General features: G+C 37.8%; 1 protein-coding gene across 7 annotated transcripts in view; it reads left to right on the forward strand.

Annotated features, from left to right (window-relative positions):
- SULF2 (sulfatase 2) overlaps nucleotides 1-17,274 on the forward strand; it is a 122,895-nt gene that overhangs the window by 73,942 nt on the left and 31,679 nt on the right. For all 7 annotated transcript variants that reach the window (XM_039563710.1, XM_039563709.1, XM_039563712.1 and 4 more), the window contains 4 exons: nucleotides 5,443-5,594; nucleotides 8,915-9,084; nucleotides 11,896-12,046; nucleotides 14,013-14,188. In XM_039563710.1, coding sequence (XP_039419644.1) covers nucleotides 5,443-5,594; nucleotides 8,915-9,084; nucleotides 11,896-12,046; nucleotides 14,013-14,188 — 649 coding nt within the window. The remainder of the gene's footprint in view (nucleotides 1-5,442; nucleotides 5,595-8,914; nucleotides 9,085-11,895; nucleotides 12,047-14,012; nucleotides 14,189-17,274) is intronic.

Below are 17,274 nucleotides of genomic sequence, written 5' to 3' on the forward strand. Positions count from 1 at the left end.
AGCCACTACACCTTCCCACAACATGAGTTCCCAATCTCAGTATATTCTCCTATAGCATAAAGTGGGAAATTGGGCAAGGAGGACAGTTTATGTAAGTAAACCAATTCAGTTGATGAATCAAATCTTTAGAAAGTCACTAAGCTACATCTGAATCATGACTAACTTAAAATAGTGGATGCTGGTACTTCAGCTTAGAGTAGGACATTACTAGAATGGAAAAGAAACAAAGAGATCCTGTGACAAGCATTTCTGAATGGCAGTTCTCTGCCAAGTGTTCCTGGTAAATATTTATAGAAAAAAGGATCTGTTTTCTATGAACATATGCATCTCTTTCTCTGAGAAGGGTTTTAAAATGCACAATGCATTGTTGTATACTTGGGTCCTGCAGCAACAAATACCAAGATGTTATATTGAAATACAGGTTTAAACTTTTTTTTGACATTACTGAATGAGAAAAGCTTCTCTTTTCCGCTTGTCCAGCTGGCTGAATGATGAGGTCTTAAATTGATGACTGATTCTAAGGTATTTTGTCAGCCTTCTCTGCAGTCAGGAAATGAAAAGACATGTTTTATCTTAAGAAATTCAAAAGAACTAGGGATGGTAGGTCAATTGCAGCCTGGCAGAAGGACACTTTTGCTTCAGTGATTCTTCTGAGAGAGTTCCGTTAATTTATGTTAGGGCTGAATGTGGCTCAGTATGCACCAAATGCAGTACACATTTTGACTAACTTACCTTCCTTGTTCCTGTTGAGCAGTACCCTATAGTACAGCTACCCCTGTTCAGTTAAATGAACGTATTAACAAAGGCAAAAGCTGCTGCTTCTATGGTGATGTGTGGGTATCTCTTTGTGGTGGTAAGTCTGTACTTGAATTATACAAAGAATTAATAAAATGCGATTTTGAACCAATCGTGTATTTTGAACCTAGAGAAAAGTGGGTTTGGGAGGTCCAACTCTGCCATTATGAAATATTTATTTGGAATAAAAGTAATAATCATTCTTAGCGTTTTCATGGGGCTTTACAATAATCAACTAATGAATTAATTAAAATTCAGTGACAGCTTTCCATTTCCTTCCATTAATATTAGAGTAAGAAGATACAGTGGCTGACTCCATTCAAGTAATTATTTTGTACTTCACTGTCTGAGCTTTTGCTATTTTAAAGTGATTTTAACATTAAATTGTAAGAAGGAGAAGAAAGGCTATTGGTGAATAGCCTTTGAGGTTCATTCCTCCTTTAATAAACATGTGACCAGTTTTTAATATCTAGATACAGGTCAGGAATAAGACTCTTAGATTAACTGTTCCCTGCTGTAGAATTTGCTCTATGCAATAGTTGCTGCTTGCTATTTTTTCTTACAGAAATACTTAAAAACTTAAGTTGATCTTTGTGTATAATAGCTTGATGAGGAATAACGAGTGACCTAAAAACTCAAAGCATAGACAGAAGTAGAAACAGAATTGTGAAGTACTTTCTACAAGGTCCCATGCAGATGAAAACCAACACAAAGAAGAGATGCAAGTTTTCATCCACCCTCCAGTGCCCTAGCCACTATGCCATACTGCACTCTGTCATGTTATCTGCATATAATGAAAACAGATTATCCAGATCAGAGTAACAACCTATTTGCAGAACAGATGGCTTTTGCAGTCGATGAAGGACTGCAGGCCGTTGTTAAAAATAATAACCAAGTGATTTAAAAGTCAGACTTAATTTTTAGAAGTGATTTGCTCGACTAGGAACTGAAGTGTTGGATACCTCCAGGACATTTTGGTAACTTACAAAACTGGGTAGCAGGTTTCTAAATTATTTATCTAGAAGGTAAATTAGTTTCCATAGGTCCTCTGCTCTCTGTATAGAAATATTACTGTCTTAGCAAGGCCTGTCGTCCATTAGATAGTTTGAGACTATCGGGCTTGAAATTGATGTGAAAGAAAGATTCTGCAGAGTGTCTATATCATGATAGCTGTTATTGCAAAAGGAAACCAAGGATCTACGATGAGTCCTCATGTATAGCCCAGATCTACTGACTCAGTCCATCTTACTACTTCTTCTGATAGGCTTGGTTCGTGGTGGTGAGTTAGTAAGATGGTCTTTCAAAATCATCAAGGTTATTTTACTAGCGTAATGTACTCAGGACAATTTTTCCTAAGTTGTTTTTCCTGTATGTTTAAGGTGTGAGTGTTCTGTATCGCCCACATGGTTCTATACCTGTCCTCCACAGCAGTGATACACAATTGAGTTGGCACTGGAAGAATTTAGTGATATGGGAGTTCAAATAAGCTGTATGCCTTAATGAAGTGCATAGGAGAACAGTAATGTTTCCAGAGACTTGCCAGTGCCTACAGCATAAAATTTGCAGATAGATTCTAATTCCAGTTTCTGAAAGTTGAATTTCTATTTCTTTGAATTTAAGCAAGCTCGTGTCTTTTTGTATGTTTTGGTAGCAAAAGTACTGCCCTGAGACCTTTGTCTTGTCTTCCAAGTTAGAGACAATAGCACTTTGCATCCCTGCCTGTGTGTTATGTGTGGGAGGACTAGGTACATTTTTGAGATGGAGGCATTTCAGAACTGTAAGAGGTTATTGGTTGATTACAAAAAAAGTGTCAAATATATTTTTTTGTCAAAAGTAAAAGGTAAATGTACAGACAATAAACGACTGTAAAATCTAGATGACTTTTTATTCAGTGTATATCTTGTTGAAAGGAAGTCTGTGATTATACTGAACTGTGGTTGGACTTTTCACCTAATTGGATTCAGTAAGACTTTATTATTTTTATTCATGAACTAATGCTTTTAGTAGGTTTCTTCCTGGTTTATTGGTAGATGGGAAAACACCCAACTTTGTTAAAATACAGCAAATAATTATTCTTGTGCGGAATATCCTAATAGCTCCCTGAAACTTGGCAACCAGGTTTTCTTCAGATCCTATGAACAAAATGGCTCTAAATGAAATTCTTTCAGGGGTTGCCCAAACAGCATAGTGCAGACTTTGGTATTTTAGTAAAGATTCAGCATTAAGCTGGGTAAACTTTTGCTTAGAGTAAAAAAGCATTTTAAAAGTTATTTTAAAAAGTCTGACAATCTACTATTGAGGAGGTTTTTGAGTTTTACATGTGGAAGAGGAAGAAATCTTGCATGTGGAAAGAGGAGGATAAATCTAAATGTTAAGATTCTTCTGTGCTCATGGTGTATAAAAGGGGGGGCGTGATGCCCATGATAAATTTTTATTAAAATGTCTCGCTATTGTGGTTTTGACATTAGGAAACGTTTTATGGAAAATCTGAATTGTCAGGATTGGCTGCCAAGGTGTATGAGCAGACTGAGGAGTGCTAGTGAGGTGTGTCGTAAAGGAGCGTTCTCAGCCGCGGCACCAGCAAGCACTCCCACTGCCCCTTCTGCTGCCCGGTGTAGGAAATCATGCTGTTATGATACACCAAGACATCATGTCCTGAATTGTAATAAAGATTGGTGACATAAAGATTACTATTTCTACATTTTTTTTCCTTTTAACTTTCAAAGGGTGCCCGAGAGGGATGTTCAGAAAGATATTTGTGCCTTACGGTTCTAGTTGGGTTTAAACTTTTGTAAGCTGTCCTAGGCATCAGTGAAAAGGACCTTTGGTCCCAATTCCATTGGAAATTTGCTTATCTGAGAAGGACAAGCAACACTTGGCTCACCATCAGCATTCTTTGGTTTGATTCCTTGTTGACCATTTCAAGGTATTTAGTTTGAGTACTTTTGTTTTATTTGGCTTCATCTGCTCCCCTCCCACCAATTCCCCTGTAAATAGATCTTGGCACTGATCCTTGGCAACCGCTGAGGAATGTGCAATGCAAATTCAGGAAGAAGAACAAAGGTGTCACAAAGATTACTGTGCTTTGCCTTTGTCCTGCTAGATATCAGACTAGTCCCCTGCGAGATAGTGGATGGAGCATGTGATAGCACACTGCACTATCAGTGTGCTGCAAGGTAGAGAAAAATTGGCCATCAGTGCACAGTAGACTAAAATGTGTGTGTGAATACACACCTGTGTTTCTCCTCTTAATCTACCTGGTGAAGTACTTCAATGGATTCATCATTTCAAGGACTGTTGCAGACATACAAGAGACAAGAAACAGTAAAAGGTACTCAGAACCCAGTCTTCCTTAGCATCTTGAAACTGATGTTACTAAAGGGATCTGATAACAAAATGTAGTCTTAAGCCCCTCTTTGCATCCTTGAAAATACTCTAAGATTGAGGGACTCACTGTATGTTTTATGCAACTCATTAGATTTCCTGCAGTTACTAAGGTAATAATACTAATGCCACATCTTCTAACCCTTACAGTAGTGTCATATTTTCAGTTGTCACAAAAGTTGCTGACTGGGACCATTTTGTTGACTATTTTGAAGGTGGCTTCAGCATTTAGGAGTTGCTGATTTTTGGAAAGCTTGGTCAGTTATTTTGATACCTAAAAAGAACTGGTATCTCTTGAAAACATCTTACCCATGGAACCAAATTTAATACTGAATTACAGGATTTTATCTTGGAACTCCCTTATTTCTGCAGTAAACCCATTAATTTCACGAGGTTTATTCCACTGTATATTGTCAGTCTAAGAGTATATTTGGCCATGATGTGAAGGCAAAATGTAGTTGACCTTTGGGCTAACTGGTTGTTCCATGCAATGCCAAGAGTACTCTCTCATCTGCTTTCCTCTGATTGTCTCTCGGGACAAAAATACTGAAAGTAATTTTTGCTAGATATACCTCAGAAAAAAGGACAGAAGTGTTCCCTCGCTCCCCCCACTCCATCCCTATACTAAGGGATTGGGCAATTGTAGCTCATTGTTCAACTTTGAGCTGGGGAAAACTGATACCAGATACAGAAGTAAAAGATTTTAAAGAGATAAACAAATCTTTAGGAGTAATTAATACTCATGCTCAAAACCCAAGTTAATATCTGGAAAATTGTCTGTTGAAATAGCTCAGAAAAACAATGTTCTAAATAAATTTTTTAAGTACTTTATGCACAGCATTCATGTTTAAATGTAGAGTGTTAATATCTTAAAACATGAGTTTTAATTTCACACTCTTAGTGGGAAGTTCAATTTCATGGGGCACTAATAGGTGGATGGATGCAGCTCAGCAGCGTGAAGGATATGAAGAGTCTAGGAGGAAGAACATGTGGTCTGATTCCAAGTATATCAGGCACTGAAAAAGAAAATATAATGGTAATCGTGGTCCAGTTTCTCATATACATAGGTTGTAAATCAAAATATCTACATTATAGAGATACAAATTAAAAAAACAGATGCAAGCTTAAAACTCAGAACTTACCTTAAATCTATTGTAATGGAGAGGACAAAATTATTTTAAGAAAAAACAGAAAGGAAAGAATCTCTTTAACTATGGTGTTTCTGTTATGCCTTCTTACTACACTTCTGTTTTCTACCCCTAGCTTTCTTTGGAAAGTACCTTAATGAATACAATGGCTCCTATGTGCCTCCTGGTTGGAAAGAATGGGTTGGATTACTTAAAAATTCTCGATTTTACAACTACACACTCTGTAGAAACGGAGTGAAGGAGAAGCATGGATATGACTACTCCAGGGTAGGTCCTGTTGATTTATTTCTATTTACATTTAGACATGACCATAAGAAAGCTGTACTTTATGGTTTCAGTCTCTTTTTATACTTGAAAGCCAGTGCGTGTAACATTATCTACAACTGGTAACAGTAGTGTTTGGGCATGGTTACCTTCCATTCTGGGAGTGTCACGTTCCTGAAAACATTACTACCAGCAGTGGAAACAAGTAAAATATTCTGAGACTGTATTAGATACTACAAGCTGAAGGTGCTGTGTGTTAGCTATTTCTGTGCTTTGTATGTAATTATTGTGTCAGCGGAGTTAGACAAGCATTAATGAGATAAGAATCCGTTTCCCTCCAGCTAGACCAATCCTTTTAGTATAAGCAACTTGTTTCACAGCCACAATATTATGGAGTGTTCACAGAATCTTGGTACAATTTATGATAATTCTGAATGAGTGGAGAATTTAAATATTATGTTTGTATTTCTGTGCATACAGATGCATGTGTTTCTTAATATCCTTTCAAGGATGTTATATCCTGACCACACTTACAAAAATGCTTGATAGTCATTGTCAAACACAGTATTATTTTTTTCCTCATCTAACATGTTACAGCTCAATACCTGCTTGCAGTCAGGCATATGTTTATTTCAGCTAAAAGTGTTCCTTTCCAAAGGAACCAGCTTCAGTGAAGTCCTAAAGTGGGCAGAAGTGACTCTGAAGTAGGATGGTAACTAAATCTATCCATAAACTGCTCTAGTTTTAGTGTATCACTAAGGAAGTTGACTCATTCTGAAGTGATTTGTAATGTATGTTTGTTTAACAGATGTTTTGTTCGCTTTCTCTTATTGATGGCAAATCCTGCCTTCCTATTTGTGTTTCATTAGCATAGTGTTCACAGCCAGTTTTTCCTTTAAAAGGTTGGTGTCTGTGGTTTCCTCTCTGTGATTTCCATTTTCCTTTGCCCTATTTGCCTTTTATAATTGAATGTACTTTGTGCTGAGAGATAAAACTTCACAGTCTTCTAGGGCTGCCTTTTCCATCATCAGCTGCTAAAGGGAAGGTGCAAACTAGTGTACAGAATTATTTGTCTTCTGTTTTCCTTCTGATCTATGAAGAATGACAGAGCTAATCTTTACAGCCATGTACTAAAATGTTGTGATGGAAATATATCTTCTGTGGAACAGTGTCAGTCAAGTGATTTCATAGGCACTGTTCTCCATCTCCATTGTACCAAGGAGCCAACAGGGAGCTTTATGTTCCAATATATTCAACTGTTTGTGTATGCCAGACTTGAAAATGTTAAGGTTTTCACTTGTTTTAGTTTTTCTTACTGATTTTGGTAATAAATAAATCAAAAAATAAGGCTGATGAAAAGACAGACTTTTTATAATCTTCATATTCTTGCATAATAAACAGCTACAGTAATAAACAGATGATAGTGTGCAGAGCAACAGCACTGGTTGATGTTAACACTGGAGTTCAAATGAGCAAACAGAAGCCGAATTGGAAGACTGTTTCTCTTTCTTTCCTGCCATTCTTGTTGCTGAAAATGTGATTTTCCAGCAATGAGCAATATAATCAAACTATTTTTTAGTCCTATCTGTTTAACCAGCTGATGTTAATTATGTGCCAGTGGAAAACTAGGAAAAAAACCCAAAACAACAGTTCATTTTGTCCTCTAAAGTAACTGCTAAGCTTCTCTGAAAATTAAATTCTTTCAGATTTTCTTATAAAATACATTCTACTTTGATTTTTCTTTTTCAGTTTCTGCCGACATCTTTTAGATGAATTTTAATTTCGTACAACTACAACCTCTATAATGTGGACCTTTAAAAAAAAACCAAAAGAAATCAGTTCAGTGAAATGTTTCTGTTTGGTCTTTTGGCCTGGTAAATGCTGGGTTTGTAGTGATTTTCACTTTTGACCATGTGGAAACCTGTCTCTTTAAAATGAAATTGGAAAACTCTGCTCTTCTAATGGCTAAATCAAAGAGGAGTTACAGGCTTAAAGTGATTGACTGGCTTAAAGAAGCAGCACAATGAAGATAAACAGCAGTGCATTTTTGAGAGCACTTCAGTATTCTCTCTCAGCTGTGAATACCATCTCAGGCATTGAAAGCATGTTCAGAAGTCAGTTTTGCTTTGGTACATTTTCCCTTCCCCTGCCTACTTTTATGAGTGGAAGTCCTTCATTTAATGCCTATTTAGAGTGAAAATACCATCCCAGGAACAGTCATAATCATGGCAGTTTTGTAACAGTCATGCCTTGTGTTGGGACCAGTGTGTAAAATTATAAATGGAGACTTTGCCAGCCTTGTTCTGGGATAGACAAGAAACAACTTGGGGGAAGTAAATATAGTCTGTGGAAAAGGCTTCCTTTGAATGACAAGCTGACTTTTCAGACCAAGGATGCTGACAGAGGTGAAGAGGAGCAAGTGTCTTAACCATGGGCAGAAAGCTGTACTCAAAAGGAGATGCAATCCAGTCTATACCACACCTTGTACTTGTTGGCTTGACCATATGTTACATCTGATTTTACATTCTGCTGTGACATGACAGTTATTTTGGGTTTTTTTAAGGTGTAGTTTCATATCCTACTGTTTGATGGATATTTATACTTGCAGTGTTCCTGTGAAGCACCTAAGGGAGAGCATGGCTTGTCATTAAAAATCCTGTCTTCAATCCCTATAGCTCTTGCAGATATCATAAGAATGATAATGACACTTCTTAGAAAGTATAGAGAGAGTCCAACTCTTCTACAGGAAGATTTCTAAATTCTCAACAATATGTGCAATAGAGCTACATCTCTATCAGATTGTCACTGTATTTTTGAATGAAGTCTTTCGTTCAATTAGCCCACCATCTTCTCGTGTTAGTGACTTCTGGTTCAGAAGAAGGTTAAGAAAAAAGAATATTGAGCCATTTGGTTTTTCAAAGTATTTTTGTGATGTAAGGTTGGACTATACACCTTAGAAGATACCGACACTGATAATTTTTTTTCATTCATACCTGGTCATTGTATTTAGCATTGTGTTTTTCATAATGTAGTTATCCACTTTAGGAAGAAAGAGTACTATTTGATCTTCTTTAGTGTCATTCATTTCTGAGAAAAAGCTAGAAGCTGTTGGTTTTTGTTTTTCTAGGCACTGAAGAAAGCATTATTTGATTTTAGTTTTTTGAGATTTTAACATCTGTAACTTACTTCTTCCTCCTACCTTTCTTAGTGAAGTAGCTTTTTTTTTCCTATTTCTTATGGTACCTCAGACGTCTCCTTCCTATTATCTCCCAGTTTGAAATTCCTTTTCAAGTGTCTCATTATACGTTTGCTTCTACTTGCAGGATTATCTGACTGATCTGATTACCAATGACAGTATTACCTTCTTTAGAATATCAAAGAAGATGTATCCTCACAGGCCAGTACTGATGGTTATAAGCCATGCTGCTCCTCATGGCCCTGAAGATTCAGCCCCTCAGTACTCACAGCTCTTTCCTAATGCCTCACAACACATGTAAGGAAAAAACAAAACCTTTGATTTTCAGGTTCTGGAGTATGGAAGTTCTGGGTACCTCTGGGTGAACAATGTTTTCTTTATAGTACTCTTGGCATAACTTGTCACAAATATTTAAGAGGAGTTTTCAGTGGCCTAGGTTTAAGAGTAAATGTGAAAATGCAGAATGTGTACATACAGTGAAGGAATGATACAAATTAGTTCTCTACTTTCCATTTTTCCCCTTGTTCCCAAATTCCAGGGAATCTCAGTGACAGATAAATCTCTCAATGATAAAGGGTTGCAGGCAGTTCTTACTGTTTGGTTGTCATGTGGATATTGTAAGGAAGGATCAGAATGCAAGTGGAACACTTACAAATTGCCCTAAAGCAATAAGCAATACCCTGAACAAAGTCTTTGCCTAGTCCCCAAACCAGAAGGCAGTACACTGTGTGGTATGACTCCACACCTTTCCTTGTGGCAGCAGTGGCGAAGACTGTAAGTGGATTCTGTGGAAAAGAAAAGCCAAGTGAAAGTGGGATGGTAGTGCTTGACATTGGTTGATGTACACACTACATCATGTGGCGTTGCTAGTAATAGCTAAAAGCCAGTGGTATGGGTTTTAGTCAGGGTGCTGCTTTGCCTTGGAGCTCTGGTATGTACTTCTGTGGCTAATTTCTGCTGCTGTTCTCTTGATTCTCTACCATATTCTGGCTGGTATGACCATTCTGCCCTATACTGCAGACTCTCTCCATCTCATTCTGTAGAGCTCCTCTCTGTGAGCATCTTCAGTCTTGTCTTGTTTGAAAATTATTCACAGAGAAAATCCCTCAGCTGCATGGTTTTCCTTTATTGCTGCCTGTATTGTGAGCTGTAGAGAATGTGGCAGCTGGGCAGTTTTAGCGGTGATCAGAATTCACTTCAATAGAGGGTACATTTTACCATCCATCTTTTTCAAGGTCAAATTCAGTCTGTTTGGGGCTTCCCTTCTGCATACATTCGAAGAAGTTGTTTCAGCTAGCTTCTAGGAATGTTACTTTTTTGTATTTTTCCCATAAGACAGACAAATCTGTTAAGGATTAAAGGGTTACATTTGTAGTAATCAAAGAAAATTGTGGGCTTTAGTTGGACTAAATAGTGGGAGGTTTCAAATCAGCCAGGATATTACAAAGTAAGCTGAAAAGGAGTTAGCGAAGCATTTTTGATTCATTCTGAGCATCACATAGCAACAGTTTCCGTAACGGTCAGCATTTTCAGAGAAGCAATGTCATTATTTCAACCACAATAACATTCTGAAATTCAAGAGACTATTAACAATACAGAGAGAATAGACAGCAGCACTTTCCTCCCTGTATGAAGAAGCCTCCACTTGCCACCTAAAAAAGTTTTTCAGATAGCATCTAACAGAGGCTTTCAGCATAAAACATTTCACTGTCGGATTATTAGTTTAATATTTATATTGAATGTCTTCTGACTGTCATATTCAGAGATACATTAGATACGCAGTATTTTGATGAGAAGTTTCAGCTGATGTTATTTTTTAGCTTAATAACTTACCTTGCTGCTCTCTTGCCTACACAAAACCAACAGTAGAAATTTCCCAAATAGGAATTTATCAGGAAATTCTGTGTTGGTAAGAGGAAAGTAAATGAGTATTTGCTATTTTTTCCTGTGTTACTGTGTTACTCTCTTGGCTTGCAGATTGGCACAGACCAAGTTTACTGCTTTGAATGAAAAAAGGAAGTCTAACCAAATTACCTAGGAAAAGTAATTTTTAACACTTTAGACTCTGTGCGTGATGTCTTTGAGCCATGATGTGAAGAAATTGTAAAAGGTGGTCTTCAACCATAAGTAATAAGGAATAAATATAGTATGTAAGAATAGTATTTCTTGCAAATGTAAGCTATAATAATATCTTTTAATGAGTTGGTGATGTGGAGAGTTGACATCATGGTGGTAATATAAATCTTTTATTTAGGTTCAGCTAACCTGAAGTAATATAATTATGCATAGAAAAGTGATTGCTGGGACTCCCAACCATGTGAAACTGTGGACAATATTTTTCCTCATCACTTTAATGACGTCCCAGGATCGTGAGAACTTTGAGGGACAGTGAGATTCCAGGTGGATGTTGAACCCAGTTATTGGGATTTTGCAGGGACTTCAAGTAAAGGAGTTGGTGGCTGGAATGAGTCTTCAAAATACAGCCCTATTTTCCTCATCCCACTTTTCTTTGCAGGTCTTTAAAATCCGGCTGTGTATCCACTTCTGCTGCTCACATGCAATTGGATACCAGTAGACAGAGTGCCTGTGCTCCTCTGTTGCATAAGTGTGAAAGTATTCAAGTAGCCAGTCATGCTGAATTCCAAAAAGCTGTTAAAGAACATAGTAGAACCTCTACAGCAAATTGTATAGTTATTTTTAAACAGCTTGCACAAGACGTAGTATTTGGTGCTAATGTGAGTGGAGTGAAAGCAAAGCAATTACATGAGTAGGAGCTCTGTAATATGTGCTTCATCCTGATCATGCTTGTGGAGTTAAGACTTCTGAGGCTAAGTCCCTTGGCCTTGAAATGTACACTTGTTAGTCTGAAATCACTCGAAAGATAAGGTATGTTTAATGTTTTCATAGATTTTATTCCCCCCCCAAGTTGTTTTCATTTTCCCGTGTTTCATAACATGAAACTAGAAGACATTTCGAAAATAATCTTAATATTTTCTTGTGCACCTCAGATAGTACTTCCTATAGTGTTGATCAAATAGAAATTAATATTCATTACTGTCACTTTTTTCTACTTGGCTAAAACATTGTGGTTTTCTCTCATTTCCTTAGTACTCCCAGTTATAACTATGCTCCAAACCCAGACAAGCACTGGATAATGAGGTATACCGGTCCCATGAAACCCATACATATGGAGTTCACTAACATGCTACAGAGAAAGCGCCTTCAAACACTCATGTCTGTGGATGACTCTATGGAGATGGTAAGATTAATAGTCGCTTTTGTTTTGTTTTGTTTTTTGGCTAAACAGGTGCTTGTTTCTTGAGTTAAGCTCCACATAGTCCTGCATATGAAGATAAGGGAGAAAGAAGGTGGAGAAGGACCGCATCAGTTTTTTAATAGTGTGTAATCCTCTCACCTCTGATCGTTTTGTCTCTTTATTCAATGTGTAAGGTTCCTCATCTCCTAAAGACAGGTACCCTGAGTTGGGTGGTGTGAACAAGCTGACTTGATGCCACAGAACTACTGCTGATTAAGGGGAGGAGAAAGGGATTGCCTGAAAATCTACGCATCATAAAGCCTAAAAATGTACCTTTGATAAAGAAAGTCATCATATAGCCTGTTGGAAATAACTACCTAAATGTGTGTCTATTTTAATCTTGTGACACTGAGTTTGTGAGAGAAGAAAACAACAGCAGCAAAAAGTGATGATACAGGAGTCCTAACTGGAATGATCCCATGGTAAACCCAGCCCAGGAGGTTAAATATTGGAAGTAAATAAATACATAGATTGGTATTTTAAAATTATCTGCATCATCTAACAATGAGATTTCTTAATACAAACTATATGTCTCCCACAGAAAGATCTGGATTCACTAAAAGCTATACTGAAAAAGAATGGTTATGCAGATTTAAAAGTGTTGCAATTACTGCTTATCTCTTGGCATTCTTAGTCAAAAAAAGCTAGAACATAAATTAGAGGATTAGAGGAGTCTAAATTAGACTTAGAGGAGTCCTCTAAGGCAAAAAGGAGATTATCTGGATGGCATTGCATAAGCTTGTTACTAATATAATTACTAATATCTTATAATTACTGATTCAGGCAAATATGACCTCTGCTTCCTGTTAATGAAGCTGTTTAGATGGATCAGATACCAGCATTAGGGGAAATTGGTGATTTTACTACACTATTAGGATTTTCTGTTTAGTAAAAGGTTTTCACTCCAGGTGATTTACTGCAGGCAAGTCAGTTAGGTTCTTTTTTAGTTCTAATTACAAAGTTAGGCTGATCTTTTTCTACTGATTTATATGTGTTAATAGTCTTTCAAAATTAAAAAGAAAAAACAACAAAAAACCTCACACACTCAAAAAAAACCCAAAACCCAAAACAAACAAACAAACCAAAACAAAAAACCGCCAAAAACCCTGCACAACCCCTCCAAAACCAAAACAAAAGCCAAAAAAAGCCAAACCCACAAACAAAACAACCTGAAAAAGAACCAAAAATAAACTCCCAAACCAACACAACAGAGTTTTGTCCTGTGCTGATGTGTTTTGCACCTGTGTGAGGCACCACTTTGGTGGTATTCCACCACCTTACCTTTCTCAAGCCAAAATGTCACATGAAAATCGATCCTTGATGCTAAAGTTGGCACATTTCACATAGTTTCTTATGTAAATCTGTAGAAGCATCCACATTTAAATCTCCTTGTAATTCTCCATAGTGAGAGTACTATGATGGAGCGATATTTATCTGGAAGATATTTTGCAAATATTCTGCATAATGGAGACTTATTTGTTTGAAGCTGAAGTTGTTGAGTGCTGCCTGAATATATGTGAGATTCAAAAGGCTGTCATTTTATTAAAATTGCTTGCTGCAAGAAAAAGATAAAACTGGAGAGAAAATTTTGAAATGACACCTTGTGTTACTGTATGTATTTAGTACTATCTTGACAGCTCTCACGCAAAATACTGAACCCAAACATTTTTGAAATGGCATGCTGTGTTTTACCTTGAAACAGAGTTTTGCCTTGTAATAGCCACAATATTCAGTTAGTAAAATTAAGATGTGATTATGTATTATTCAGAGTGGTTCATTGTGATAACTCAGTGCCATCCTTAGCTGTTGTTATTTGTATGTTGCACATAGGCAGAAAGTGATATCCAGTGTTCCACATGTAGAGCTACTCAGTGGAATTAATTTCATATTTTGTTTTGCTCTTTTTCAGATTTACAATATGTTGGCTGAAACTGGAGAACTGGAAAATACGTATATAATATACATGGCCGACCATGGTTATCATATTGGGCAGTTTGGGCTGGTGAAAGGGAAGTCTATGCCATATGAGTTTGATATCAGAGTTCCATTCTATGTCCGAGGACCAAATGTGGAGGCTGGGTCCTTGTAAGTTCTTTGCTATTGTGTGTGTTGTGACCTGAAAATTTCATGTTCACATCTCTAGTTGTATTGACCTGGCAGCCAAATGGAGGCACAAAGTATTGCCCATCCTGGTTATCTTTGGCAGAAAAATATGTCTACTCAAAAAACAGAACTGATTGCACAGGCTGGTGTAACAAACTCAAGGCCATTGCCTTTTTGCTTGCGTGGGTGTGCAGCACAAGCCACTGCACTTCAGTGGATCTAGTGGAAAAATCACTTTGAATGATGTCCAGTCTAGGAAACACTTACTTGCATTCTTTTAAGGAGTGCAAATTATACACGTAACTGTCATTTTAAAGTTAAAAAATATACTGTATAATGCCATAGTAGATAATTATTGGTGAACACTGGAGTCACTTGTTTCAATTTATAATGATCAGTTCATATACTATCATCCACAAAATATTCTTTCTGGCTCGTTCTTTGGGACTATGTGGTTAGGCCTGTTTGTCAGATGCACACAAGCATGCAGAGTATGACTGTTAATTGAAATGGTAGCTTTGATCAGCTAAAAAATTAAGCAAATACACTTTCTAAGCAATTATTTTGGATAGCAAATATTTGCACTTAAGTAATGATGTTGGACAGAGTGCCATAAATTGCTGCCTAATAGTTGTATCAGTGTGCATGTTTTAGCATAATTAACACACACAGTCTTCCACACACAATTTTTTCTTTACTGCGGAGGAATGCATCTAATGTGTAATATGATAACAAATAGTTATAAAAAAAATCTCATTCTGTATGCTGGTTAAATTCACTGATTCACATTATCTGCAGGCAGAAAAATGTTAAATTCTGTAGCTATTACACTGTGTTTCTAATTTATTTTCAGCAGTTGTGCATGTGAAAAAAATAATATTCTTTAAAGAGCAGGGAGAGATTCCTCAGTTGGGATTAAACATACTACCTTGGCACTGAAAGAGTTTTGTCTGCAGCAGCCCGGAATTTCAAATGAGCTGGAATAGCCTTCTACAAACCTGCTCTCTTTCCCTTTGTCTGCAGTTTTTGGCCTTCCTGGAGAGTCAGTGCTAACATGGCCCAAGTGACTGAGCTAGTGCTTCTGCAACATAGTGCTAGAGACCAGCCACATTGTGTCTGTGGTAGTTCAAGGATCCTTACACACAGATATCCACAAAAGCTCTGAAACCTTCCCACTGAATTTTATTTTTCAGACTTCCAAAGATGAAAACATCTTTCTGTTAGAATTGGAATAGTCAGCCTGACAGAGTTTTAACAGAACAGAGCTTGTCACAGTAGAGCAAATAGGAAGAACAGAGTAAAACACCTTGGAGAGGGAATACATCAGATAATAAATTGATCTTCCCTCTCAGCCTGATTTTCTTTAATGGTAGAACTTCTGTCATCTGTGTTTTGTGTGAACCTTATGTTTTTCCTGCAGAATAATTGTCATGACTCCCTTTGGATACCAGGGAAATTTTAATATCAATCACTGTAGCAAGTGATTGATTACTAACCTCTCATTTCTGTTACTAAATATGCTACATCATAATTATCAGTAATTAAAATCAAATCGCATACATCAATTTAATTCATCACCTATGCTCTTGTCAGTGCCTGTTTGCTTGCTCACTCAAAGATGTAGTAATTTTAAAATAGTATCTCATTAAATAGTGTGAATTTAGCAGCTTTCTTCTGTCCTGTATTCTGAGCTGGAATTCTGCACTGACATGTATTGCAGTCCATCTGGTCCCATCCTTCCTTTGTGCCTGCTGGTCATAACATGGTGATTCTTTATGCTCAGTGCTGTAGAACACTGTTTGTGTAGCAGTATGCTCATGTTATTATTTTTCCCCACTTTCAAGAAATGGAGGGTCTGTTGTGATTTTTTAATCCTTGTTTTCCAAAGAAGTAAGGAAAAGCAATAGCACACGGCTGATAAACAGTATTTATATATGTAATATTGTGAGTAATTGCGCACTCAACTTCAACACTATCATAGACATGGTTGAAATGAGTTTTTAAGATTCAATGTAATGAACAACTGGGGTGCAGGACATGAAGGAATATGAAGTAAATTTGCTGATGATACTAAATTGGGAGGAGCTGTCGACCCTCGCAAAGGCAGAGAGGCCCTGCAGAGACACACTGACAAATTAGAGAGGTGGGCAATCATCAGCTCTCTGAAGTTTAACAAGGGCAAGTTTTGGAATCTTCACCTGCAACAGGGCAACCCTGGAGATACAGACAGACTCTGGGGAGAGAGAGGCTGGAGACCAGCTTTGGAAAGGGACTGGGGGATCCTGGTCGACAGAAAGTCGAATGAGAGTCAGCACTGCCCTGGAAGCCAGGAGGGCCAACCGTGTCCTGGGGGAGCACCAGGCCCAGCATTGCTGGCCAGGCAAGGGAGGGGATTGTCCTGCTCTGCTCTGTGCTGGGGCAGCCTCAGCTTGAGTTCTGGGGGCAGTTTGGGGCACTACAATATTAGAAGGATATAAAGCTATTTAGAGAGCATCCAAAGGAGGCTATGAAGATGGTGATAGGCCTGGAGCCTTGTGAGGTGCAGCTGAGGTCACTTGGCTTTTTCAGACTGGAGGAGACTGAGGGGAGGGGAGACCCCATAGCAGTATACAACTTCCTCTTAAGGAGAAACAAAGGGATAGGCACCAACACCTTCTCTCTGGTGACTAGTGACAGGACTCAAGGGAACAGCATGAAGTTCTGGCAGGGGAGGTTTAGGTTGGATATTGGGAAAATGCCCTTCTTGCAGAGGATGTTCAGGCACTGGGACAGGCTGCTGGGGGAAGCAGTCTTGGCACTGAACCTGCCGGAGCTGAAGAAGCATTTTGGACAATGCTTTCAGGCACGTGTTGGGATTCTTGTGGCTGTCCTGTGCAGGGCCACAAGTTGGACTCAGAGATCCTTGTAGGTCCTTTCCAGCTCAGGATACTCTGTGATTCTGTGAACATAAACAGAAAACACTTCTGCAAAAGCAGACCTACAGTAAAACCAAATCACATGATTAAAAATTTTGGGTATTCATTTAGCTACTGAATTCTGGGCTGGATGGATATGAGTTCATCTGTCAG

The sequence above is a fragment of the Corvus cornix genome, chromosome 20 (assembly GCF_000738735.6).
Source record: "Corvus cornix cornix isolate S_Up_H32 chromosome 20, ASM73873v5, whole genome shotgun sequence".
Lineage (NCBI taxonomy): Eukaryota > Metazoa > Chordata > Aves > Passeriformes > Corvidae > Corvus > Corvus cornix.